Source organism: Apodemus sylvaticus, chromosome 2 (assembly GCF_947179515.1).
Source record: "Apodemus sylvaticus chromosome 2, mApoSyl1.1, whole genome shotgun sequence".
Taxonomy (NCBI): domain Eukaryota; kingdom Metazoa; phylum Chordata; class Mammalia; order Rodentia; family Muridae; genus Apodemus; species Apodemus sylvaticus.
Window position 1 is genome coordinate 92155609 of NC_067473.1, and position 26203 is coordinate 92181811.

Genomic DNA, 26203 nt, shown 5'->3' on the forward strand with positions numbered 1-26203 from the left:
TCAGCATTAGTTATGCAAGTTCCTCATGCCATACTGAACTTCTAATGCTTTCCAGAGATGTGTATCATTACTATCTATCAGCTTCCTACTGTTTGGGTTCTTCTGAGGCAACAATTTGCAAAGCATTTCTCTACCTTAGCCTATTTAATCCTTACCCCTATCCAGATAGGGAAAAGATTTAATAATGTGAAATAATTTTTGCATGATCTTACAGCTCATAGGATATAGAATCAGTACCTAGGCTTAAATTTATCTAACTAAAACCATTCTATAGTTTTGCTTTTATTCTTCCCTCCCTCCTGTCAGTCACTTGGGAACTGAGCTGAGGTTGGTGTCAGGGGTCATTGCAGCCTCTCAGCAGCAGCCTCTCCTCTTGGCCACAGCACTATACTTAGTTCAACTAGTATGCCCCTTCCTCCCGTTCTCAAAAGAACAGCCTTGGGAGGGAGCCTTCATTCTTCACGCTCCAGACTGTCCTCTGAACGTGTCTTCAAATATTTGATTCCTTGAGTAAATAGCTTGGTCTCCAGGGCAAGTGGCTGAACTGGGATTTGTGCAGAAACACTCTGAAGAAGGCAATTCTCTACTCAGAACAAAGCAAACACTTTCATACTCTTCACTGTGATAACAACAGAATGAAAAGGATCGGAACATTTCTATTTGAGTAGACAGGAGTGGGCCAGTGGCCAAGGAACTGAGAAAGGCAGCTCTGGTTTCTCTTTGAATAGAGTCATCAATAGAATGGTCAGTAGACTCTTGGTACAGTAGTAGAAAATGAGTTTATGACTTGATGAGTTTGGAAGATAGTGGAATAGAAGAAGTATAATTTAATTAAATGTTCTGAAACTAATGCAGAGTTTTCTTTTTTCTCGGCATCTATTGCCAAAACTAAAGAGATTAGAGAACTGCAAGAGACTGACTTACTTAGTGGAGGAAATGGGAATGTGATGGGCAGCATACAAGAAAAACTAGCAGCAAGAACACAGACTGTGATGTTATATAGAGCCTCTGAAGGACAATGTTGCTGGATGACGGGCACTTTTGGGGAACAGAAAAATAATTGCCTAAGTGAGAATCAAGTATTGTATCTATGTGGAAATGATGCTTGATCTTAGTCAGAAGGCTAAGAAAAGAGTATGTGTAGAAATTATCAGTTATAAAGCCCATTTAAAGGTACAAGTCACACAGAATCCTTCATGTTCTTCATGGCATCTGCCAAGAAGCACTACTTTTGTATGATACTGTTCTGCACTAACAAATACCCTGACTACTCAGAAATCCTTCCATGATAAAAGAGACCTGTCTAAATTTGCTTAACGAAGTCATTACTAGAAAAGACACAGATGTAATGATCACTATAAAAGAGGGGGGGGGGTAATTCTTTTTGCTCTAAGGGACCAGCTGAAATATCAATTCCCCAAATTCTTTTTAAAAAATTCTTTGCAGGATTCTGTGTGCCTTGTACCTTCAATAGACTTTTATAATTGATAATTTCTACATCTAATCTTTTCTTGGCCTTCTGACTAAGATCAAACACCATTCCCAAATAGATGTAATAAGGACCAAAGACATTAAAGTCTTATAGTAGCTACTGTGCTGACACAGGGATAGGGTGACAGGAAGTGGCTTCAAGACAGACTTCAGGTCTTTCAACAAAACAATGGTTTGCTGTCAGTCCAAAGATTGAGCATCTTAAATGAGGCCACTTCACTGGTGACTAATGGGACTATAAGATGGCAGATCCAGGGATGGTCACTTTTACACACAGTTGCAAACATGTTTTATGAATAAAAGCAGGTACCCCCCTGTACCCCCTGTACCCCCCCCCCATTCTGAGCCAATTAGGAAATGACATATTTATCTCATTCCTGTTTATCAGTCACCCAGGTAGGAATGCTCTAGGTCTTTGTAGCAATGGAAAGCTATCGCTTCAGGGTCACATGGTCTAGAGAACATCCATAGAAAACAAAAGCAGGCACGAAGACGCAAAGCAGACACAAAGACTCCTCATTAAAGATGACTCCAAAATTTTTGGTCTGGAGAATAAGATTTCACTAATTGCGGTGTGGAAAATGGGGTCTTAATGTGGAAACAAATGTGACTAAAACATCCCAACTGAGATGGCAAGATGGCTCTTAACACGAGCTGTTAGAGTGGGCATGAGTGAGGTCTTGATCAACTGGTGGTTAAATGTTGACTGGCACAATTGTTACATATTTGAAATGCTACTTTTGCAAGGATCACACCTTATATAGATCACACCTTGTGTGATCTATTACCTTGTGCATCTATTACCATGTGGAAGATGCCCATCTTTCCCATGTAATACACAATACATATCCTGCAAGCTTGTTTTCACTAGAAATCCACTTTTATGATCTAATTGCTATGTTCAAGGCTCTCTGAAATTGGAAGACATGCATAGTTTCTGTAGCTAGACTTATATACATAAGGCTTCTTTAGTTAAAATGGGCATCTTAGACCTCTGTGCCTGGCTTTGACCATCCTTGTGGTGTTTATCAAGTTGCCCTTTTATTTCACAACCTCTCAGCTTTCACTGTCTATATAACCCAGGACAGTTAAGTCTTTTCATGACTAATAATGGAGAAGGAGCACTCTGCTCTGAGCTGCTACTTGATTTACTGGCATTAGAACTTTTTTGCTGGCTGCCATGTATGGTCCAGTTTACATCTGTACGTAAATATAGCATCACACATATGTGTACATAAGTACATCTACATATGCTTGTCAACATCTATAGACAGGCACACATGAATCTTGAATACGTAAATGTCCTTATAAACAGGGACTTTTGTTCATTTCCCTTTGGAACTCACCTACTTCCAAGTGCATAGTGAAGGATACACCAAACAGGGATGCCCCTTTTCATTTGTTATCCAATCTGCTTATTAAACCCACTTTAAATATCACATTATGATTATTACCCAAACTTTTATCTTTGCTATCACAAAAAAGCCACTCTAGGAAAGATATTACCATGGTCCCACTGCCTAATGTTGGAGTTGGCCCTTTAATTGATGAAACATTATACCCGGTCACAAGTCTTGAGTGACAGAGCCAATGTATGAAGCCAGGTGGCCAAACCCCAAAACTAGAACATGTCCCTTCCAGGTCCTCTATCTCTTACCGAGACAGCGTGTGCCCCTCAACATCCATGCACATAGCTTCAGATGCCTGCCAAAGAAAGACTTCAGACATCAGCAGATATGCCATGCTTTCTTAACAGACTAATTGTGAGAGAAGTGCAGTCAATATCACCAATGATAGTTGCTGATAAGTGCCTGAAAATTCCTTAGGTCAGTTTTCTCCTAATGTAAAATATTACTTTGACAATTTCATGATTGAGAAAGCTTTAAAATCGCTTTGGAGATATAGAGACGACACATTTTCTCTGATGCTCACCTCAGTTGGTGAGATTTCCCCTGAAAGAAAGGATGACTGAGAGCAACCCTCGAGAGGGAGTGGAGCCAAGGTGCCAAGGCACCAAGGCCTCTAGAGCCGTTCTTTTCATTCCTGGGCCAAGCTTACTGATATTCCCATTTTTCTCAGGAAATCTTTTTTATTCATACATTTTAGAACTGAGAACTCACAGAAACTCACTTTGCTATCGATCTGTAGAGCAGAAGAGACAGAGGAGTTGAGATGAGAGTCAGGAAGCTGTTGGATTAGCATGACAGAAGCCATCAGACCTCACCTGAGGAGCAAGCGTCAGGATCCATGGCCGGGAAGACTTCAGGGACAGACATGCCAAGGATAACATTGGAGGAGAATGTTCTGTCAGACCATTTTTGAGGGTTCACATTGCTGCTTCTACTACTCCAGTACAACTTAACACAGAAAAGCTAAAAGAACTTTGAACTGTACACACGTCACTCTGAGCATGTGTATTTGGGGGCAGGAAGGAGATTGTATGAGTGGGTTAGAGTAACTTTGCTTTTCCATTGAAGATGTTTCTTTATTTCTGATGGGCATCTCAGTGTGCATAACACTTCAGTCTGTTTCTATCCTCTATCCTCAGAGCACGTGTGCATCATAACTTTTGCCTTCAGAACTCTACAGGGGCAATCTGAAGCCCACTTGGATTTTTGGATACTGCTCTAAGGCAGTACAGCTTTCTTTCACTATATATGTCTTCAAACCACACCCTCAAATAGCAGAAAGTAAGCAAATTCACTCACAAAAATCCGCATGTTTGGATATTCACCCCATCTACTCATTTTATGAAACGTATTTAATATTGCTAGAGCAGTGTAGATACAGGTACAAAGAAACTCATGGTCAAAATTGGAGAGGTGCTCCCTCTGAATGGGGAGAAGAAAAGGGTACAGACAGAGAACAAGAGAGGTTCTGTGTTCACCAGGTCTACGGGTAGGGTGCAAGTGAGTGCACTCAAGGCTCCAGGGAGAGCAGTAAAGCCTGACTTCAGGTTGTGGAGGTAAGTTAATATGACAGGAGCATGGAATAGAGTAGGGGAAAGTGAGAGATAGTCTATCTGATAGATGAAAAGGGAAGAAGGTCAGACCTCAGACATGTGCACACTTCCTTTTAAAAGATTTATGGTTCCAGAGTTTTTTGTTTGTTTTTGGGTTTGGGTTTGGGTTTGGGTTTTGGATTTTTGGTTTATTTGTTCGGTTTTTCACTTTAGCCTACTTGTGTGGGGTTATCTCTATGAAAGGCTCTAAGTCATGTGACTGAACTTAAAGGGTTTTTTCCCTTTCAGCAACCCCTTCTTTACTTGTTTCTGTTCCAGAAAATTCCATCCAAAGCACAGCTCCAATGCCTCCATGTCCTCAGCCCCCTATGCAGCACGTCTCCAGTACACCATTAACTGGAAGGTCTGTAGCAAGACAGGAAGGAGCCTGCCAATTAAGGCAGACCGAAATTCTGGAGGAAATATTGATTTAATGATTTAAACAAATGCCTTGGTAAAAACTTTGAACTCAGGCTAAGAGTATTCAACCTGAAAACCAGATTGTCCTTTATGCCAACATAGAATGCTTGGTGTGCAAGCAACATGCATTTTATTTTCTTAAGAATTATTTCCTTTTTTGTGTCTGTGAGAGTTCTTAGCACTCACAAGTGGGTGTGACTCACCTTGTCCTACACAGCTAAGCTTATGTTTAGGAGACATTGCCGGAAAATCATACTCATAGGAAACAAGAAATCAAGCTGTCAAAAAATCAACAGTGACCTAACTACTTGGGTAAATATAATAAATTTCTGGCAGTTAGGCCAGAAGAAAAGCTAGGTTGGCCCCAGGCATTCTGTGGGTAGGAACTTCCTCCTCTAGTGGGAGAAACTGTTCTAAAGGAAGAAGGGCAATTTATATACATAGCAAGGCCAATCTGCCCCACATCTGAGTCACTCCCTGCCTACTTGAGACATCCTGGGAAATCCCAGTTACATGGAAGCCAATAAAAGTTAAAATCACATTCCTCCTTATGCATCTTTATTCTGTGTGGTTAACATGCAGTCACTTCTGTAGGAGTCGAATGAGAACTTGTTAGTATTTTCTACCACGAGCCAACAGAGACATAAGCTTTCCAAAGCTTGCCTGTTCTCATCACAAAAGGCACCACAAGAGATTTTCTTTTTCTCCTTTTCCTTTTCCTTTATAAGACTCTCAGAAAAACAGCTTCCTTGTCTTCCTAGGACATGGCTGGACTGAGTGCGACTGGAACTTACATGGAGAACAATGAGGTAAGAACATGTTTCAGGTTAAGGTGGCCATACCCAGAGCCAAGAACACAAGGGTTAAGGGTTTGAGGAGTCGAGAACATCAGTAGCTGAGCTGCCTTCTTCAACTAAGACCTACTCAAAATTTGAACCAGTATTATTTGACGTATGAAAGGTCACTGGGGACCTTGGGCTGGCTTTGAACTCACTGAGCTGGGCTACTTCTACTAAATGACAGGATCACATCTGTACAGATTCCTTTTCCTATGTAATTTTGTTCTTCTGTATAAGATGTTAGTTAAATGTAAAGTCTAAAATATGTACTGTAAAGATGTGATTAAAAATAAAATGTTTAGCAGTAAAAAAACTTATAGCATTAATATATTCAGCTGGTGCTATAATTTGTTTAGTTATTACAAAAACATTCACTCTTTCAACTAATTAATTATTATGCTTTCTTAGTTTCTTATTATATTTTTATTCCTTTATTTTGAATGTGTGCATACACATATGCCACAGAGTGACTGTGGAGGTCAGAGTTAGGCCTTTCCTTCCATAGTGTGGGTCCCAGAGATCAAACTCAGCTATTTGTCTCAGAGGCCTGTGATTTACCCACTCTGTCAACTTGCTAGATTATCTCAAAATCTTCTTTAAAAGTTATCCAAGCCATAATGAGAAACTAAGTGGAATTCATTTATTTGTTTAGATATTTAATTTGCTGTGTCACAACTTGAATGTCTTGGCAGTTGACTCAAATGTTTTAGTAGAAGAAATACCGAGACATTTTCAACACAGTCTTCATTTCGCATAAAATAATAATAAGGAATTGTTTAGAAGGATTACTTGTTTCATAAGAAGGCCCTTCCTGAAACCCAATGACTAAATATCTATGTAATTACTATGATATAAGATGATGTTGCTAGCTAAAGAAAAACTGAAAAGAAAATCAAACACATGCAAAAACTTATTCCAAACATGAACACTTTTGTGTTTGTTTGACTCTGTTTGGTTTTAATATGTACCTAAGGCATAAAAACTATGGTGCCTTAGTTCACTGCTGAGTAGTTTATCTAGAAATGCCTGGTGATCGATTTCCTTCAAAAACTCCTTCTAGCCCTGTGATCTATCTTCTCTTCTCATGGCTCCAGTTATAACTACCATTTCAGAATCTCATGCATTAGTACTCCTATGGTTACAAACAGACTTTCTTAAAGTCTTAGTATAGAAACCTTACTTATACAAATAAAAGCCAAGAGTCAATGTGGGCTTTTTGTTTGTTTGTTTTTGTTTTGTTTTGTTTTGTTTTGTTTTGCATAGAAAACTGGAGAGCACATGGGACATCAGATCCAAGGCCATGCAAATGTTTGCCTACTCACAATTTTTTGTGTCACAAATAGGAAGATTTTTGAAGACCTAAAGTTCATATTTCCAAGCATGATGTTGGATGTTCTGATACTTATTAGGGGTAATTGTGAATCCCCAGGACTGGTATAGGGCTCAGGGTGCTTTACTTCACAAGGTGCCCTATAGTGTTATCATGCTATTGTCTGAACAATGAATGTTTCCTGGTTGTTCACGAATGGCTTTCAGGGCTCATGGTATCGACTGCTCCTGAAACTGAGCACAGAATTCAGGATGCCCTGGTTACCAGTTAATTGAGTTACTTAATTTCTTGGATAGGATGTGTGTAGACTATTGAATTACAGCAAGGAAGCATTCTTTTCTGTAAGCTTCCCTTCAGGTGGTCCATTTTACTAGATGGCAGGCAGTTTCTAGAACCTTAGCCCCTTCTTTGAATGATTATCTCAGACGCCGGGTAGAAAGTAACTGAAGGCAGGGCTTTTAGTTCTCATTATGCCAATAACTTATTATTAGCATAAACTTGTATTCTAATGTTCCACCTAAAAAGGCTGGCTAAAGTTCATAGGGTCAGATAATCTCTACCTACTTCTATACATACTTGTGTAAAGGTCATACTCGCAGTTAATTTGTTCATAATTTATAATAAAAAATTTGATGCATTTTAGCTGTATGTTTTGGTCTTGTTTACTTACAATTTATTAGTGAAATCTTTTCAGTAATTAATTAAAATAAATGAACAGTAGATAGCATATTAGACTGGCCTATCATCTTGTCCCTGTGATGATGGTTTTGTATTAAGTGCTGGGAATCAAACTCAGGGCATATTAAGCATATACCACAAAAGTGCATGACAAATATGTAACAAATAATTTTATAAAACACAAATTAGATCAATGAGGTTTTTGAAGATCAGAATTTCTTCTCTTTATTTTATTGACCACTTAATCTCAACCTTTTCTTTTATTATTTTTGAAGTGTGTTCCACCAAGAAGAAAGGATTTGACAAATTCTCTTGAACTAAAGATAAAGCACTTAGAAAAACAGAGACAAGAGGTAATGTAGAAATATTAGATGAAGTCATGTAGCCATGTTATTAAGACTGAGAATAAAATAAGGTATCCTTAATGGCTTATGTATGTCATTAAATCACAGTATTTATCACTAGAATACTAGTCTATGCTTTTAAAAGAAAAAGCTTTTAGAAATCATGTTTGTTCTATGACAACTGAAAAAGTGTTATGTCCTGAATGTGGTAGTTATAACCCTGCTTTTGCTACTGTTGATATTTTCACCATGTGCATCATGAAAACTTACTGCCAAAAACCTTGTATATGAGCACACGTAAAAAGGCACATGAAAAAATTTTTGATTTGTTAAAAGCTTATGCACAGTGGATTTAAGTTCAGCAACTTCCTGAGTTGATCACCTTAATGAATGTGAGTTATAAACCCTGTCGGGGGCTGGAGAGAGGGCTCAGTAGTTGACATACTTGTTGCTGCTCTGGAGGACTCGGGTTCAGTTCCCAGAACCCAAATGATGCTTCTTAACCATCTCTAACTCCAATCCCAAGGGATCTTGTGGCCTCTTCTGATGTCTGATGGCCCCAGCCATCTATTTGGCTCACATGCATACATGTAGGCTAAGTACACAAACAAAAGAAATAAAAATTAAAAGTTAATCTAAAAAAGAGAAAAGTACATAAAGTACAATGCATTAGAAGAAACTTCTAAAGCATTGCTTTGCATTAACAAATGTCGTTAGTTGTGCTGTTGGCGTGTTCCTGATTTAATGGGTGTTAGAATCCTTCTTCTTGACAGTGGAGGTGAAAAGCAGAACTGATACATTACACATGAGCTCTGTGGTTCATTTGCTGACTCATTCTGTGCATTTCAACGTCCTCATTTCTTCTTCAGAACCTTCTCCTCCCCTTTGATGCTGGGTAGTGCTATGTCCTTTTGGAAAATCACTAACCTGTGGCAGAATGCCAGCATGGCACAGTTGTGCGTGGCAATGGACCAAGTATCTTTGTAGTCTAGTCTACAGTTGTATGCCAAGTAGCTCTAAGAGTTTTCTAGTGGCTGCCACTCTGGATTAGGCTTTTGGTTTTGTTTTTATTTAGGTGGAAGTTTTGGATTTCAATTAGTTAATTAATATTAATTAATTAATATTTGCTTTTGGACACTGTGACAATCTTCTTGATATCTGCCTCATGCTGTTAACTGTGGAGTTTTTTTTTTTTTAACACAGAATTGTGAACTTTTCTTATAAACAATATGAAACAAAGACCAAGGTATTTTTTCATCTAGTTAGCAAAGAGTTTTAAATGTATTTTTAAATACTGTCTAAATACTTCTGGCAAAAGAAGATCACTCTTGAAAATCCATACTTTCAGAATGATTGTATTTTACCTTCATCCAGGAGGAATCAAACATTTGTCTGCATTCTAAAGCACGTCACTGCAAACAAATGACGATGTTAGTAGAGTTTGTGCTTCAAGATAAATTCTTTGAAAAGCTGTAACAAGAATTCATTCTTGTAGACATAGTAAACAAACAAGAAAAATATAGAGAGTCTTCATTTAATAATCTGACAGAACATAAATGCTTACAAAGTTTCCCCAGATTCTGGCTAAATCAAATAAAGATGAAAAAAATAAGAAAAGTAGAACGTTTCTAATAAACATCTCAGCTGACTTGTCAAGATATGGCTTATCTAATTTTTTTTATTCATGAACCAGTTATTGAGATCTGAGAATGTGTTCCTCCAAATTTCCAGCAAGGGAGCTATGGGGGTGGGACACAGCCCAGCACAGCTACCTACAGTGTGAGGTGTTCTCTTGGCGTTTGGGACCACTACTCAGAGGAAGCCAGATTCTTGACTTCACCAGAGAAAAGAATTTCAGGATTAGCTAGGATGAAGTTAAGTAAGAGTTTATGACAAAGAAAGTTAAATATAGACTTAAACAATAAGAAGAGAAGTTTTCAGGGACTGAGTAAGGTACGCTGCAGAATGTGGGTGTAGGCTCCTCATGAGACAGCTGTGCTTACTCTCCTAATGGTAGCTATGCAAACTATTTTGGTGACTCAAGTTACAACTCACAGAGCTGCATAGGAACATTTTTTCCTTTACTTGATTTGATAAGACAGGTTATAGGATAGCCCTTGAGGTTCCTTGGGTAGGACTGTACACTGATAAAATAAACAGTGGTTCATAAAGTTTGCATGAGAAAGAACTTAAGATACCTTTTTTTCCAATGTGAATGAGATTCCTAGATAACTGTTGGTTTACAGTTGGAAAAGAGAAAAGCCATTCACACTCAGGCCTTGAGTTTTAACAATCTTATTAAAGATGTTATGGCTGTTCTAACAATCTTATTTGAAACCTCTCTAAAAGGAAATTTGTCTTTTTACAGTAGATGTCTTACAGTAGATGTTGAAGTTCTTGACTTAGCTGTTGAGAAGATGCTACCAGACTCTGGGGTGAGAGGCTGCTCTTCTACCCATGTCCTCACAATCCACTCTTTCTAGCCTAACCTCAAAACCAGCCCAGCCCAGCCCCAGCTTCCTGGGAGAACTGCCTTTATCCAAGGCTTTGAAAATCTAAGTTCAAACAGTGATCTCATGTTTTCTAAACTTCCAAACAGATTGAAATCTTTTGTTGAATCACCAAGTTTTAATAATTTCAGCTCCTGGAGGTCAATCAACAGTGGGACCAGCAATTCCGAAATATGAAAGAGTTATATGAAAGAAAGGTAAGAAACTCTTCCCTTGGGGGTTTCTTTAATTTTGGTAGGGCCAGAAGGCAATTTTGTGGATCCCTATTTACTGGCAAGTGAGGGACAGAGTTCTATGCTCATGATTAGTCTCTTCATCCTGAGGATGCAGAGTCAGTCAGTTGCTTGATCTGACCCAGGAGCTCTCCTGAGTGCTCCCACCTCTGAGCTGTTACTGCCAAGTTAAGGTTGAGGTCTGGTCGGTGAGAGTCCATGAGAAAAGCCACCTTCCACACAGAGAGAAACAGCAGTAGAGACAGAGCGGAAGGGAAAGGCCCGCTTCTGCTTTCTCTGAAGCATATGCAGTGGAAATGCTTTTTTAGCCAGAAAGGAACTTTCTTGGGGAATTTTTTTTTGATAACTTAAAAGTCGTTATTATTTGAAATCACTTCATTTTCAAAAAGACAGAAGTAAATTCCGCTAAATAATTCAGAACGAAGAAAGCAGACCACAGTAATACAACAGCCCTTGCGTTTTCTTCCCCATTTGATACTCAGAGAAGTTTAGAAACAGAAAGATAGTGAACCACTACAGTTGTCTGGCCACCTAGTTCTATCCATCCTGGACCAGCCTGTGGCTCCAAATTGTAACAACATTGTTCCCAGAAAGAATATTCCCATAACTTCCCAGAGTGGCCAGAGGTCAGAACAGGGATAACTCTCAAATTGGAGAAAGAACCCTGTCTGAGTTTCTCTCTCAGAGATTTGATTTGTCAGGATGTAGAACAACAGATTCCAGGCCTGGATGGTTCTACCTGCGTCGTGTCCACCTGTGGCTCTTTCTTCCCCCTTTCCTCCTAGAGACCAGACACATCCAGAGAGCTCAGAGCCCTGTGTGGTTTCTCTGTAGAGGGAGCTCCCTTTAAAATGCAAACGTGCTGGTGTAGTGTGGCAAAGAGGTCTTCCTTGGGGGTCCTTTTGAATAGCTTGGGGTAAGGGTCTTTTGATCACAAGAGCGCTGGAATGGACACCTGATGTGATTGTCTGCAATTGTCTCTGATGATTCTAAGGTCCTGGAGCTGAAAAATAAACTGGCGGCCACAGAAAATACTCACCCCCTAGAGAAGGAACAGAAACAAAGTGTAACAGAGGGCGACAGGCAGGAGCTCGAGGTGGGTGGCCTCTTGGTTGAGCAAGGTCTGGTTTTGAAAACTAGCCCCCTAGGAAGCCACACTCAGGCACAGTGCCCCAGAGTGGAGGTTGGGGAGTGAAGGAGGGAGGGAGGGAGGCGTGCCTTCAGTGTCTGGAAATGAGGAGGTGGCTGACTGGATGAGAACCTTGCAGGTCTTCGGAGTCTGTTCTGTGATACCCTTTTATTGCTAATGACAAAGTCTCACTAAATCTAGCAGTCTTAAGAACATGGGGACCCGAACCCAGGCTTCCGGCTGCAATGAGAGGGGTTTCTCCCTTCGCCTGAGTCATTGGACTTTATGATTAGGTATAAGAAAGGAGAATATTAAATTCCAATGATCTTTCTCTGAAGCTACAGTAAGAATAAAAACAACTATAAGTATTCGCAAGGAAAGCTTGTCACTACCATACATTTAAGTGCAGAAGTCCAGCAAAACTGTTAGCAGAACTTCTAGAGTGAAGTCTGTATCCTTCAGACACTGTTCTCAATGGGCAAATTAAAGGTACAATTCATTGTGAAAACCTGAGACAGGAAATTTAGCCAGTGTGTGTACCACATTGGGAAGGACAAGAAGAAAGAGGTTTTGGTGAACTTGAAGTTCACGTTCTGGGTTCTGACATGATGATCAGTTTTAAACAGAGGTCAAGAGGTGCTCACCACTAAGCAGTCCTGGTTAAGTTGTGGCTATTGCGGGATACTCACTGGTCAGTCATTGCCCTTTCTGCCCTGTGAATCTGACAAATTCACACACATACACACACACACACACACACACACACACACACACACACACACGCACACGCACACGCACACGCACACGCACACACACACACACACACACACGCACACACACCTGTGAAATCTCTTTGGCTGGCATCAGGGTTCATTCCCAGCATGAGATTCCTGGCGGGGAGGCATCCCAAATCCTTGTTGTCTCAGTACTCTGACAATCAAAAGGAGGGCTGCTGAATATCTTCCCTCCTGCCAGGAGTGACACTCACCATGCCATAGGCCAGCTTTGCCCATCTTGCTCAGGTTACTGTCAGTGTGAAGCAGGAAACAATGTTGTTGTGACAATTCCCTTTCTGTTACCTGTTATGTAGCATACACTCACTTCCTTCTCCAGCTAAACCCTAGCCAGGAATTTCAATAATTCTTTTCCTTATGTGCTCGGGAACCTTTCCTAGATGTAATGTAATAATATTGTCTTAACCTCTGTTAAGTAGAAAAGGATTAACTCATCTAAGTGTGTAGGACCAGTCCCTGGAAGTGCTAATGAGATATTTTCCCTTTTAAAGAAAATAAGTTGCTAAAGGTTGATTTCTTAAATTTAATAACTAGATGGGAAAGTGACTGAAGTGACATTTTAACCACTATGTTAGTTATTTCTCATCTTGAGCTGTCTATATTCTGTAATATTTATTTTTCTAGACTGAATTTTCATTAAGGGTTCAATTTACTCCACAAAATTTTACTATCTGTTGCATGAAATGAAGAACTGAGAGACATGAGTCAGGATCTTTAGTTATGCAAAACAGTGAACTTCTTGGAGATTGAGGGACTGACAGCCAGCCAGTCAGAGGCTGGATTTTTGCCATTTAACTGTAGTTACGGCAATGCTATACTCTGAATATTTTTCTATAGTGAAGTTCCTTATTTGTGTAAAAATTATTGTCTATGTCTTTGGTATAGAATGGTGCAGGATTGGTCTTGAGATATTTAATATTAGTTTATTTCAGTGATTTCCACCTCTCTCTCTCTCTCTCTCTTTCACACACACACACACACACACACACACACACACACACACACACACTTTTTAAGGCCTTTTAAATGTTTTAAACCAGTTCCTTAGGAATAGGAAGTACCACACCCATTGATTTAAGTTTTACCCCTAGGATCATTGCAATAGCATTAAGTTTTGATATATTCAGTAGTCCTGTCCCTCCTTCAGAGAATATTGCTCAAAAGGAACGGTAGAGAAAACCTTGCAGGGTCTGTTTGCTTGTTTGGGGAATGACTATTCTAGGCAGCCACTCTTGAGGATTTCGGTCCTATTGTTCCCTTCGGTAATTTTTGATTTGGATCTTGTTTTCTTGTCCTTTTCTTCAGAAGGAGAAGGACAGCCTAAGGAAAGAATTACAAGCACTGAAGAAGGAGAATAAGCTGTTGAAGGAAAACAACGCTCTGGCCAATAGGAAGAAAGAGCATTATGTCTGTGAAATCAAACGCCTCAACAAGGTACCCTAGCAGGGGAAGCAAGGAGAGTCACCATGACAGCCTCAGCAGGAGTCCTTCTGAATCACAGCAGAACCAGGGCCACAGTGAGGTTCCCCTTGCTTCTGCTGAGGCTGGTCTCTCCAGGTTACATAGAGCGCCTAGCCACAGCATGTAGCCATATTTGGCTAGGATGCTTTAGGGAATTTTTGTCCCTGCAAAAAAACCATGAAAAGTAGAAATAAAGAGAAGAACTTTTTTTTAACGGACCACACAACTGCACGGGGTGATTCTGAACAATAATGTATATTTTGGTCAACCACAAAGGCTTCCTGAGGAAGCAAGCTGTTCTTTAAAGTGATAGCTCTGGAACTGGGCAGGATGCATGCATGATGTATGGAAGCATGCTCAGGGCCAAATCCAAGGCTGAGACTGCTGTCTGGGGAGCAAGCCTGAATCCACTGTGAGTAGGAACCAGCCACAGAAAGAGGCAGGGCTTCCGGGCCACAAGTGGATCAATAGCTAAGCTCAGACAAGAAACTGAATTGCTATACGAGGATGACAATGAGTGTGTGAATGTGGGCATATTTGTATATATGTGTGTATGTATATATGCTGGCATGTATGTATACATATATGTGTGTATTATATATGTGTGATACGTGTGTATATGTATGTGTGTATATATGCGTATATGTATAGTATATATAAATATCTGTTTGTGTATGTATATGTATGATGTAAGTGTATATATGTGTGTGTGTAATATATACATATACATGTGTATATATGTGTATGTTTGTATATGTGTGATGTATGCAAGTATGTGCATATATATGTGTGTATGTATATAAGTGTATGCATATATTTGTGTATATGTATATGTGTATATATATGTGTGTATTCATTTGTGTACATGGGTGTATGTATGTGTGTATGAGTTTTGTTTCATTAACTAATGTAATATTCTGGGGGAATGAGAAGCCCAATTTAACACAAAAACATAAATACTGTACTGTTGTTTTTCTAAGAGCTGAACCAAGTATAAACACAGGCATATTAAAGAATGTGGATGAGCTGAGAAATGCATCACTCAATTAGGTATTTCATGACCAAAGTAACAGAAATGATCTACAGCAAAAGAAAGTAGCAGGCTGACCGTTACAATGTGTCTGGTCCTATACGTTGGACTGTACCATAGCTCATGCTCAGAGAGCTGTGTGCTAACCAGACTTGGCGTTAGGTCAGCTTGCAGCACAAGTCATTCTTCAAGAGAAAACAGGAAGGTTTCTTTTTCTCTTTTTATTTTTATCCTCTACTGGAAAAATTACTCTACATGAATCAGAGGACATAGGATAACTGTGATCATATTTGAGCTCTGGGTCATATTGCTATATGAAGGCAAACAAACAAACAAACAAACAAAAACCAAAACAAAGCAAAAATGCAAACAAAAGCATATAAACAGTCAAGAGTTTTGTATTTTGGTTTATTTCCATGTGTACATGCTGTTTTTTTGTTTGTTTGTTTGTTTTATTTGTTTATTTTTTATTGCAATTGATGATTGTGGTTGACAAAACCTGTTTAAATTTAAAGCAATAGGCAGCTGCCTTGCCCAACTATAATCTCAGCACTTGGGTGGCAGAGACAGGAGGATCTTCTACAACTTCAGGACAGGCTGGTCTCTAGAGCAAGCTCCAGGCCAAGCAGGTGTATCTCCAAAGAAAAAAGTAATGTTACAGTTTGGTACACAGAAACATAAAATCTCATCAAGAAAAAAGTAATTCTAACAAAATTCATCTTTGTACGCAAAGATGTACAAGTATTTTTTTTTTCACTTCAATTACCACCCCATCATTTTGGGAATGGCTGCATTGTTCAGTGTATGAGAACTGATAGTGAAAAGGATTCATCTAGGATAGGTTCAAGGAAACTGGACCGTACCTAGATGAAACAAATGTTGATTCAACTTACATTGTATCCATAATTCATTTTTAAATTTTCAGAAGAACACTGAGAGGTAACCAGGCAATTAAAATAAGATGATCTCCTGAAGGAGTCTTGTCACATATCCTGGCCATTGCACTGGCATACTTGATTGCTGTCACACATTTGTGCCACCCTCTCAGGACTCTCTCTACTATTGTTCATCTAGCTTTAAATATTCAACTTTATTGTTATGGCCTAAAAGTATGCAGCTCATACATGTTACAAAAGAACTGAATGCTTTCACACTCATAAAGATTCCCAACTCACCATCATAAACAAATAAGTATATAATACAAAAACCAATTTAACAACTTTGGTTTTTAATGTTTCCCTAGAAGAACAATAAAACAAAGCAAAACAAAACAAAAAACAAATGAACAAAAACAGTAAAATAAAACAACAACAAAACCAATTTTTTTCTGAAGGAACTCTAGCCAGCCCAAGCACAGCTCTGACAGGCCTTGCCCTTTTCTCCCACTTCCTTTGCTTTTCTGAAAACCATTACATTACATTCTTAAAGATAGCACCAAAATCTATCCCCTTATTTGGCTACTTCCTCCTCCTGAGGTCCAGCGATCAAATGGCCTCTTTGGCTCATCTAATAAACATGCCCAATTAAAATCAAACACCTCATCCTAACACAGGGCTTACCTTTTACCTTTAGACATTTCCTATGGGCCATGCCTGTGTCTCTCTCCAGAGGCAGTCCTTTGCCCCCACCTCCCCAACCCAGGACAAAATCCCTCTCTTTTGTTCCCTTCCCTTTCCTTCTCCCTCATTCTGTATCTCTTGTCATTATCTCCGATTTCCTGCCTTTTTCTCTCTTCTCCTTTGTGCTGAGAACATAGTCTTGGGGGTCCTGAGGCTATATTGATCCCTTCAGTTTCCCCTGCAATATTCTGAAAATTAATACTTCCATTGAACTAGGAGGTGTATATAGATTCTAAAACCCACTAGTAGGAAATTCCCAGTGTGACAAAAATCTATTCAAGACTATAAGTTGGCTTTCCTTTCTGCCTTCATGACTGTCCTTTGTAGCAGTGTGAACTGCCACTATGATTACCTGTTTGCCCCCCTAAGCTTTGTAAGCTGTTCCTCAAGGAAGTGAATTCATAGACCTCTGAGATGAACCCTTTCTGAGTCCAGAGGGCTCACCTGACTAATGTATTAAGCTGTCAATTATGGTGCTGAGGATACTCATGGATGAGAGCATCTGTTATAATGTTGAAAATCATTTTTATTAAACTCATCATGGATTGTAACCCTCCAAAAAAGTGGTAACATCCATATATAATCTTTGCCTTCTCATCCCTTGGCAAAATCATAAAGTTATAGCCTATATCATCCTATACAGTCATGCGTAAATAGATGTTTTGATAAACCATAAATATGTCTGGCTAGCTAGTGCTAGGAAAGGATAGAGCAGAAGAGAAACAGCAGGCCTTGATTGTACAAATGGGCACTTGGTATAGATTTCCTTGGAGATAGGGCGTGGGTACACAGCAGTGTTCTCGGATCCCCCATTAGACCTAGTGATTCAGAACTTCTGGAGGATGCCCAGGGAATCTGCTCTTCTAGGCGCCACTAAATATTGAAGAGTTCACATAGCAAACACACTGGAAGAAATCCGAGGATCCGCAGAAGGCTCTTCCTCTTTTCTTGTCTTGTCTTTTCTTCGCTTTTCTTAGCTAGGAGACAGGGAAGTCAACATAAGTGATCCCCTTCAAAGTACTGGAGGTTGAGCACTATACACATCATTGTGGGGAACACAGAGACTTGGAAGATACGCATGCATGCAGAAAACAAAAAAGAGAAAAGCTAGTCAACCATGTGGAAAGCATTAAAAAAAATGCTTTCTCCTGGACTAGAGGAGATTTTAACACATATGAAAAAATACTAAGATGACTGTAAATCTCTTTTTTTAAATTGAATATAATCATTTACATTTCAATTGCTAAAACCTTTCCCCGTCTTCCCCCTCTCCTCCCTCCCTGAAGCCCCCACCTCTTCCTCCCACCCCCTACCTCCAAGTATATGCCCCTCCACCCGACCCACTCCCACCCACCCTCCTCGATTGTTGGGGCATCTATTGAGCCTTTACCTGACCAAGGACCACTCCTCCCACTGATGCCCAACAAGGCATTCCTCTGCCATATTTTTGGCTGGAACCATGTGTACTCCTTGGTTGATGGCTTAGTCCCTGGGAGTCCTGGGGCATCTGGGTGGCCGACATCGTTGTTCTTTCCATGGGACTGTAAACCCCTTCAGCTCCTCCGGACCACCCTCCAACTCCTCCATTTGGGACCCCACGCCCAGACCAATGGTCTGCTGCTAGCATCTGCCTCTGTAAATCTCTTACCAACAGCGTGCTTCATTTTTAATATAGGTTCTTCAGGAAGCCTTGACAATTGGGAGCTGTTCGCTTGCCGAGGACTCAGGGAAGGATAAAGGCAGGTGCAGCCACGCCAGGAGAACAGAGTCAGAACGTCACAATCAGCAGGTAAGAGGCCACAAGTGGTGAGATCACAGCCTGAGCACTTTACCTCTTTCTGACATGTCTCACAGGTTCAGTGTCTTTTTTTTTTTAAAAAAAAAGAATCCTGCTCCCTGACAATCAGGCTAGCTCAGTCCCTTCCATCTGCTAGTAGATGACCAACAAGTTTGCTTTTGGACATCAGCTCCCTCCTGCCACCACCTCAGCCTCTCTAACGTTCACCGAGTGGACTTTGTTACTAGATCAAAGTACATAGATGACCTGCGAAATTAAATGGTAAAGTTTGATGTCTTTCCCAGCAAGGACAAGTTTCTGGGAAAATGGTTTAGTTCAAGTGTACCCTGGTTTGTAATAGCAAAGAGGCCATCGAAACCCATCTCCTCTGTGCTTAATGGCTCTATTGCTGACATCCTTAATTCATAGTTTAACCATTTTTGTTTCTAATTGCATGACTATAGTGATCACACCACCAACTGCCACATGAAATGCTTTTAGTGTAATGAATTCAGTGATTTCATCTAGGAGCTATTGCTAGTTAGCTCCATCTTAGAAATTGAAATAGTGTCGGCAATGAACTACATTGGCCAGTGGTATACATGGAAGATAGAACAAAATAATAATAACTTTTAAAACTTTTAATAATTTTTAAAAATGTTTTAAAAAATTATCCATGCTGCTTTACTTCTGAGCTCCTCGTGCATGCCCAAGAATTAAAAAAAAAAATGGCTCTCCAAACAACCCAAGATAATGTTATAATCTTAAGTATCTCTATATTCTACCATGATGGAATATTCATGAGCAGAGGTTATGAATACTTTAGTTTGGAAAAGCACAGACAATACCTTTTCTGGAAATAATTTAAATATTTAAGAGGAAAAGTAACTTCTCAATCCTGGTTGGACAGACTGAATTCTCAGTTATAGGTTAGTACAAGGAACTTTCGCCAAGCATATGTATGTTCTATTTTTATTTTCTTATTTTTTTTAAACTTCAGCCCTTTTGAGTTCTAGTGATTGACACTTGTTTTTTAAGAGGTTATTACCAGGGATGAAATCATCCCCATACGTTCATATAAGGAGATAAAAACCACTAGAAATTCCTTTTAACTTAAGTATATTAAAGAATTACCCAACATTGAGTCCCAGAGACTATTTATGAAATAAGAGTTCTTCTGATCTTTTTCTTATAATATTTATCTTGGTGGAATGAGAGTTTAACTACCTACTACTCAAATACAGGCAAGTTGTTTTGAAGACGTTTTCTTTGAAGGGCTGTGCTGGAATGTTCCTGCCTTCCAAGGCATACATATTTCTAAATGCTACGCACATGCCTAGTGAAATCCCAGGTTTTGTTCAGTGGATTTACAGATTTAATGAAACTGCTGCACTTTCAAGGAAGCCAGTTTCAGGAGGTAGAGAATATTAAATATAAGGAAATTAAGTGCAATAAAATATACTAAAAGTAGGCTCAGGAAATTACTATGCTAAGTAAATTCTGATGTCAATTAAGAAAAATGTAACTAATGCCTCCTATCTATTAATTTTGAAGTTAACATACAATGTAAAGGGTTCCATTGTGACGTTTTCGTAAATATATTTGTGTCTGCCACTCTTTTTCCTGTCTCACTATTCCTGGCATTCTTTTTCATCTTAAATGCTTCCCTCCTTTCAGATACCTCCCTCCTTTCAGATGCTTCCTTCCTCTCAGATGCTTCCCTCCTCTCAGATGTTTCCATCCTCTCAGATACCTCCCACCTGTCAGATGCTTCCCTCCTCTCAGATGCTCCCCTCCTCTCAGATACTTCCCTCCTCCTCTAAATACTCCCTCATCTCAGATGCTTCTCTCCTCCTCTCAGATGCTCCCATCCTCTCAGATGCTTCCCTCCTTCAGATGCTTCACTCATTTTATGTTCCGTGTACTTGTCACATTTGATTTTTAACCTCTATCATCTCTCCCTTAAGATTTCTTCCTCTCTTTTCATGACCTTCTATTTTTATACCACACACACACACACACACACACACACACACACACACACCTTAAAGAATGTGATTTATAATTTAAGGAACAAAAACATTCTACTTGAAAGTTATGTCAGATATTTGAATAAGGAGAGAACTCACATGGGACCTGCTTGACTGGCCATTTAGCTTCAAAATCTTCAGTCTTTCAGGAAATGTTAAAGTATTAATTATCCTTCTTTCCTTCTTAATCACTGTACATTATGAATTAAATTTTATTTTCTTGACTCTTTTTCTAGGATTGACATGAAATTCAAAATTTTACATCAGTAATTTTGACAGAACCATTTCTAAGGAATTAGAAATTATTTTATGTAATAAAAATTTAAGTTAAAGGGGATCAAAATATAATTAGCTAATTTTGTGAAAATCATTTATGCAATCTAATAAGTAACATAACAATCGGCAAAATGTTCTAATTATTTCTAGTGAACAAATTACCCTCTCATTTATTTCTTACATGCAAAGCTACTTTAATTCATTTTGTTTGAGCAGAAATTATTTTATTTCCTACCATATTTCATTCCTACTGTATTAAATTCAGTTGGTGGTAACTTGGTGTTGAGGTTTGGCAGTCAGTGTACAGTCCTGTTGAAAAGCTCTGTAACATATATTCATCTGTTTGACATTATATAGAAAGACCCACAAGTAACTTTTGTCCAAATGACATCTGTAATATTTTACTTATATCAATAAAGCAATCAACTGTCTAAGCGCAATATAGGAAAATTGTGTTTATAGCTAAAAAAACATCCCCAGATCTAATAACTTAAATCTATTAGAAATTTTCTTTCAAGCTATGATAGCCTAAACATTTTTTAATATCTCATTCATTATTGTAAAATAGTAACAGAATGCATAAAAAGGTGCAGGAGAACAAATAACTCCCATGAAGAAGTATGGAGAAGGTCCTGATCCTGGAAAGGATTGATCTAGCATTGGAGGGGAATATAAGGACAGAGGAAAAAAAAGGAGGGAGGTGATTGGAGAATGGATGGAGAGAAGAAGGTTTATGGAACATATGGGGAGGGGGGATCCGGGAAAGGGGAAATCATTTGGAATGTAAACAAAGAATATAGAAAATAAAAATATTAAAAAAAAAAGAAACCTAAAAAAAAAAGGTGCAGGAGATGATTTGATGGTTCATGCTAAATGTACTGACAGGGACATTCGCCCATGCTTTATAAAAATGAATAACGTGGGCATCAGATGTCATCAGGATGACTAAGAAGTCAAAAGCCAGCTAACTCTATGTGTGTCAGGTATGGAAGATCTAGGTTGCTGACTTAGCAAGATGAAGTTGGGACTTCTCACTATTTAATAGTGAGAAACATAAAGCAAAGCATTGTGGCTCTAAACAGCATAACTATCTTGGGTCCCAGTGTTCTCATCTCTCAGGCTGATATTGTGCTGGGCTGCAGAGACATGGGGGCAGGCCTGACTGAACAGAAGGTGCACAAAGCAGCAAGTGTCCTGCTTTACACATATCATACTTCTCTCACAGAAATGAGAGAGAGGGTCTCAGTTTCAGGCTTACCAACTCCAATTTCATTTAGTAAGCAGTCCAAATTTCTGTATTTATATCTAAATACTTTTACCAAGACAGAAAGATATGAACTGACAAATTTGTATCACTACTTAAAAGTTAGCTTAATTTCTAACTTGCCCTTGGTAATTTCAAGATCAAATCAACATATCACAACCAGGGGCAGTCTCTTTCATGTGGCATTACTGCTGACAACACACCTATCCCTGGGCTTCTGAGTAAGTCACTCACAGCTACATCAAGATCAACTTTGGAACTAATGACTTGAAATCTCCTGATGAATAACACATTTTTTCTCTCTAGACAAAAATCTTGTTAAATGGAGAAAGAAAAATTAGTAAGGCAAGAAACTAAAATAGGTATCTTGGCCCAAACATAAGGCCTCTATTCTTTTATCAACAGTTTTATCCCCCCAGAGCATTTCCCATTGTCTCAATGACATCATTTTCAAATAATGCACTGGATGGTCCAGAACTACCCACATTTTTGCTATTCCTAAAATGACAGTGAATAGACAATACTTAGGAATTATAGAGAATGTCAAGAAACCCAGGTACCTCTTAGATTGTATCACAGGCGCACAGGATGTCTCAGAGTGTGATCTAACAAATGTAGTTTGCTTGACAAACCCACAAGCACCTGTGGCTCTTGGTGTTTCTCTCAGTTCACTTGCATAATGTAATCTTAAAAAAAAAAAAACAACTGCATTGAGGGTTTTATCTCTAGAAAATTGGACACCCTTCTGTCACTGAACTATCTCACCCCACTACTTCTTTTACTATCCATTATTAATCACCTGCATGAACTCTCGTGAACTCTCTGTCTGTAATGGTTTGCCTTTAAAGATGCTCCTATATGAAGAGAACTCATAAACAGCTAGTTGTATGTACTTGTCAAGAGTTCCCAATGTCCTTAATGGTAATGCCATCTTGGGAAAGACTTCATGAGACCCTGGAATTTAGTGAGATCCCTTTGGACCTGTGTCTCTCCCTGATGTGGCCAGTTGCTGGTCACTTTTACTCTGTATCTTTGTATCTTTCCTACTTTCTCAGTCTTCACCAGTGACCCTTCTGGGGCTTTTCCACCATAGCCATCACTCCTTATAAATTTTTTTCTCAAGGATATAGAAGTAAATTGAGTTTGTGGGGAGCATAAGGAAAAAGAGTTATGCCTGCAGTTTGAGAAACTTGATAGTCTTGTAAAATATAAGGTTCATGAATAACTTAACTTTATGTTGGGATTGAGATGGCTAGCTGATCCGTCAACCTTCCTTAACAGGAAGAAGGAAGAAATTCATGTCCTATGGCATAGCAAACATTCCTAGAAGGAATTTTAGATCATAAGGTTATCACCCCCCCCCAAAAAGAAGCCAGTATTTGATGAAGGAGAAGTAAAGGCATACATTTTAAGCTGTATTCTATTGAGTGAAATCAATGTCACCCAACCTCAAGGAGAATTTTAAAAGAAAAATTCATATGTCTTTACATCTACACCCGAATTAAATCATAGCTAATAATGCTGGTAAGATTATACTTTCTTGCTTCCTGTTGGCAGCTTTCCTGGAACATAAAGCCTGGGCTCACATCACTTATCTGCACCATGTGCTACCTGAGTCATCTAGAAATAAACAAGAAGATAAAGAAACAGCTGATCTCATTTCCTCTTGCAGTTCTTTCATGGACCAAAGAGCCAAGAGCCTAGGTGTCTGAGGAGTGAGCTGGGTCAGGCTGCAGTGAAGTGAAAGAGCTGACTAAACTTCATTCAAAGAGGTTAAATACCAAGACAGCTGCTTACATTCTTCTTGGCAGTTTAGGATGATAAGTGTCTTAGTTGGAGTTGCTGTGATGCCACAAAATGATCAAAAACAAATTGGGAAGGAAAGAGTTTTATAACTGTTATAAAACTTATAAATTGTGCTTATAAATTGTGAATCACAGTTCACTGAGGGAAGCCAAGACAGGAACTCAAACTTGACAGGAACATGGAGGCAGGAGTTAATGCAGAGACCACAAAGGCAGCAGGCCAGGAAACTGGTTAGTCATTTGTTTCCCATGGCTTATTCAGCCTGCTTTCTTACAGAACTCAGGATCACCAGCCCCGGGTGGCACCACCTACAACAAACAGGCTAATTAAAATGTCCTACATGCTTGCCTACAGCCAGATATTTTTTATGCATTTAATTCTTTTTTATTGGATGTTTTTTATTTACATTTCAAATGTTATCCCCTTTTCCTGTTTCCTCTCTACAAACCCCTATCCCACCCCCCTTATCCTGCTTCTGTGAGGGTGTTCCCCCACCCACCTACCTACTCCCACCTCAGTCTACACTGGGGCATCAAGCTTTCACAGTACCAAGGGGCTCCCCTCCCATTGATACCCCTTCAGTTAAGGGTATCCTTCAGCTCCTTCAATCCTTCCCCTAACTCCTCCATTGGGGTCCCTGTGCTCAGTCCAATGGTTGGTTGCAAGCACCTGAATCTTTATTGGTCAGGATCTGGAAAAGCCTCTCAAGAGACAGCTGAATCAGGCTCCTGTCAGCAAGGACTTCTTGGCATCAGCAATAGTGTCCAGGTTTGGTGTCTGCATGTGGGATGGATCCCCAGGTTTGGCACTCTCTGAATGGCCTTTCCTACAGCAAGCCCTGGATACCCTAACACACTGGAAAAGCAAGACTCTAATGGTGATGATAGAGGACTTTAAGAAGGAAAGTCCCTTAAAGAAATACAAGAGAACATAAGTAAACAGGTAGAAGACCTTACAGAGGAAACAAAAATCCTTTAAAGAATTACAGGAAAACACAAACAAACAGGTGAAGGAACTGAACAAAACCATCCAGGATCTAAAAATGAAAATAGAAACAATAAAGAAATCACAACAGGAGACAACACTGGAGACAGAAAACCTAGGAAAGAGATCAGGAGACATAGATGCAAGCATCACAAACAGAATACAAGAGATAGAACAGAAAAATCTCAGGTGCAGAAGATACCATAGAAAACATTGACACAACAGTCAAAGAAAATGCAAAATGCAAAAAAGCTTCTAACCCAATCATCCAAGAAATCCAGGACACAATGAGATGACCAAACCTAAGGATAATAGGTATAGAAGAAAGTGAAGATAACTTTCTATAGATTGTACAAGAAAACTTTTGTAACCTAAAGAAAGAGATGCCCATGAACATACAAGAAGCGTACAGAACTCCAAATAGATTGGACCAGAAAATAAATTCCTACTGTCACATAATAATCAAAACACAAAATGCATAAAACAAAGAAAGAATATTAAAAGCAGTAAGGAAAAAAGGTCAAGTAACATATAAAGACAGACCTATCAGAATTACACCAGACTTCTCACCAGAGACTATGAAAGCTAGAAGATCCTAGACAGATCTCATACAGACCATAAGAGAACACAAATGCTAACCCAGACTACTGTACTCAGCAAAACACTCAATTACCATAGACAGAGAAACCAAGATATTCCATGATAAAACCAAATTTACACAGTATCTTTCCACAAATTCAGCCCTACAAAGAATAATAGATGGAAAACTCCAACACAAGGAGGGAAACTACACCCTAGAAAAAGCAAGAAAGTAATCTGCATTCAGCAAACCTAAAGAAAGATAGCCACACATATATAATTCCACCTCTAACATCAAATATAACAGGTAGCAGCAATCACTATTCCTTAATATCTCTTAACATCAAAAGACTCAATTCTCCAATGAAAAGACATAGACTAACAGACTAGATAGGTAAACAGGACCCACCATTTTGCTGCATACAGGAAACATACCTCAGTGTCAAAGACAGACACTACCTCAGAGTAAAAGGCTGAAAAACAATTTTCCAAGCAAATGGTTGCAAGATCAGCCAGAACTTAAGCAAGTGTTTTCCAAATTGAGGCTTCATCCTGTTAGATTTGACAACAGCTTGTATCGAGTTGATATAATAATACAATAAAGTATA

At 39.1% G+C, this 26203-nt stretch overlaps 1 protein-coding gene across 1 annotated transcript in view; it reads left to right on the top strand.

Annotated features, from left to right (window-relative positions):
• Tnip3 (TNFAIP3 interacting protein 3) overlaps positions 1-26203 on the top strand; it is a 101608-nt gene that overhangs the window by 59675 nt on the left and 15730 nt on the right. The window contains exons 4-9 of the mRNA XM_052173850.1: positions 5674-5721; positions 8035-8112; positions 10745-10810; positions 11841-11942; positions 14075-14203; positions 18555-18668. Of these exons, the coding sequence (XP_052029810.1) occupies positions 5674-5721; positions 8035-8112; positions 10745-10810; positions 11841-11942; positions 14075-14203; positions 18555-18668 (537 nt within the window). The remainder of the gene's footprint in view (positions 1-5673; positions 5722-8034; positions 8113-10744; positions 10811-11840; positions 11943-14074; positions 14204-18554; positions 18669-26203) is intronic.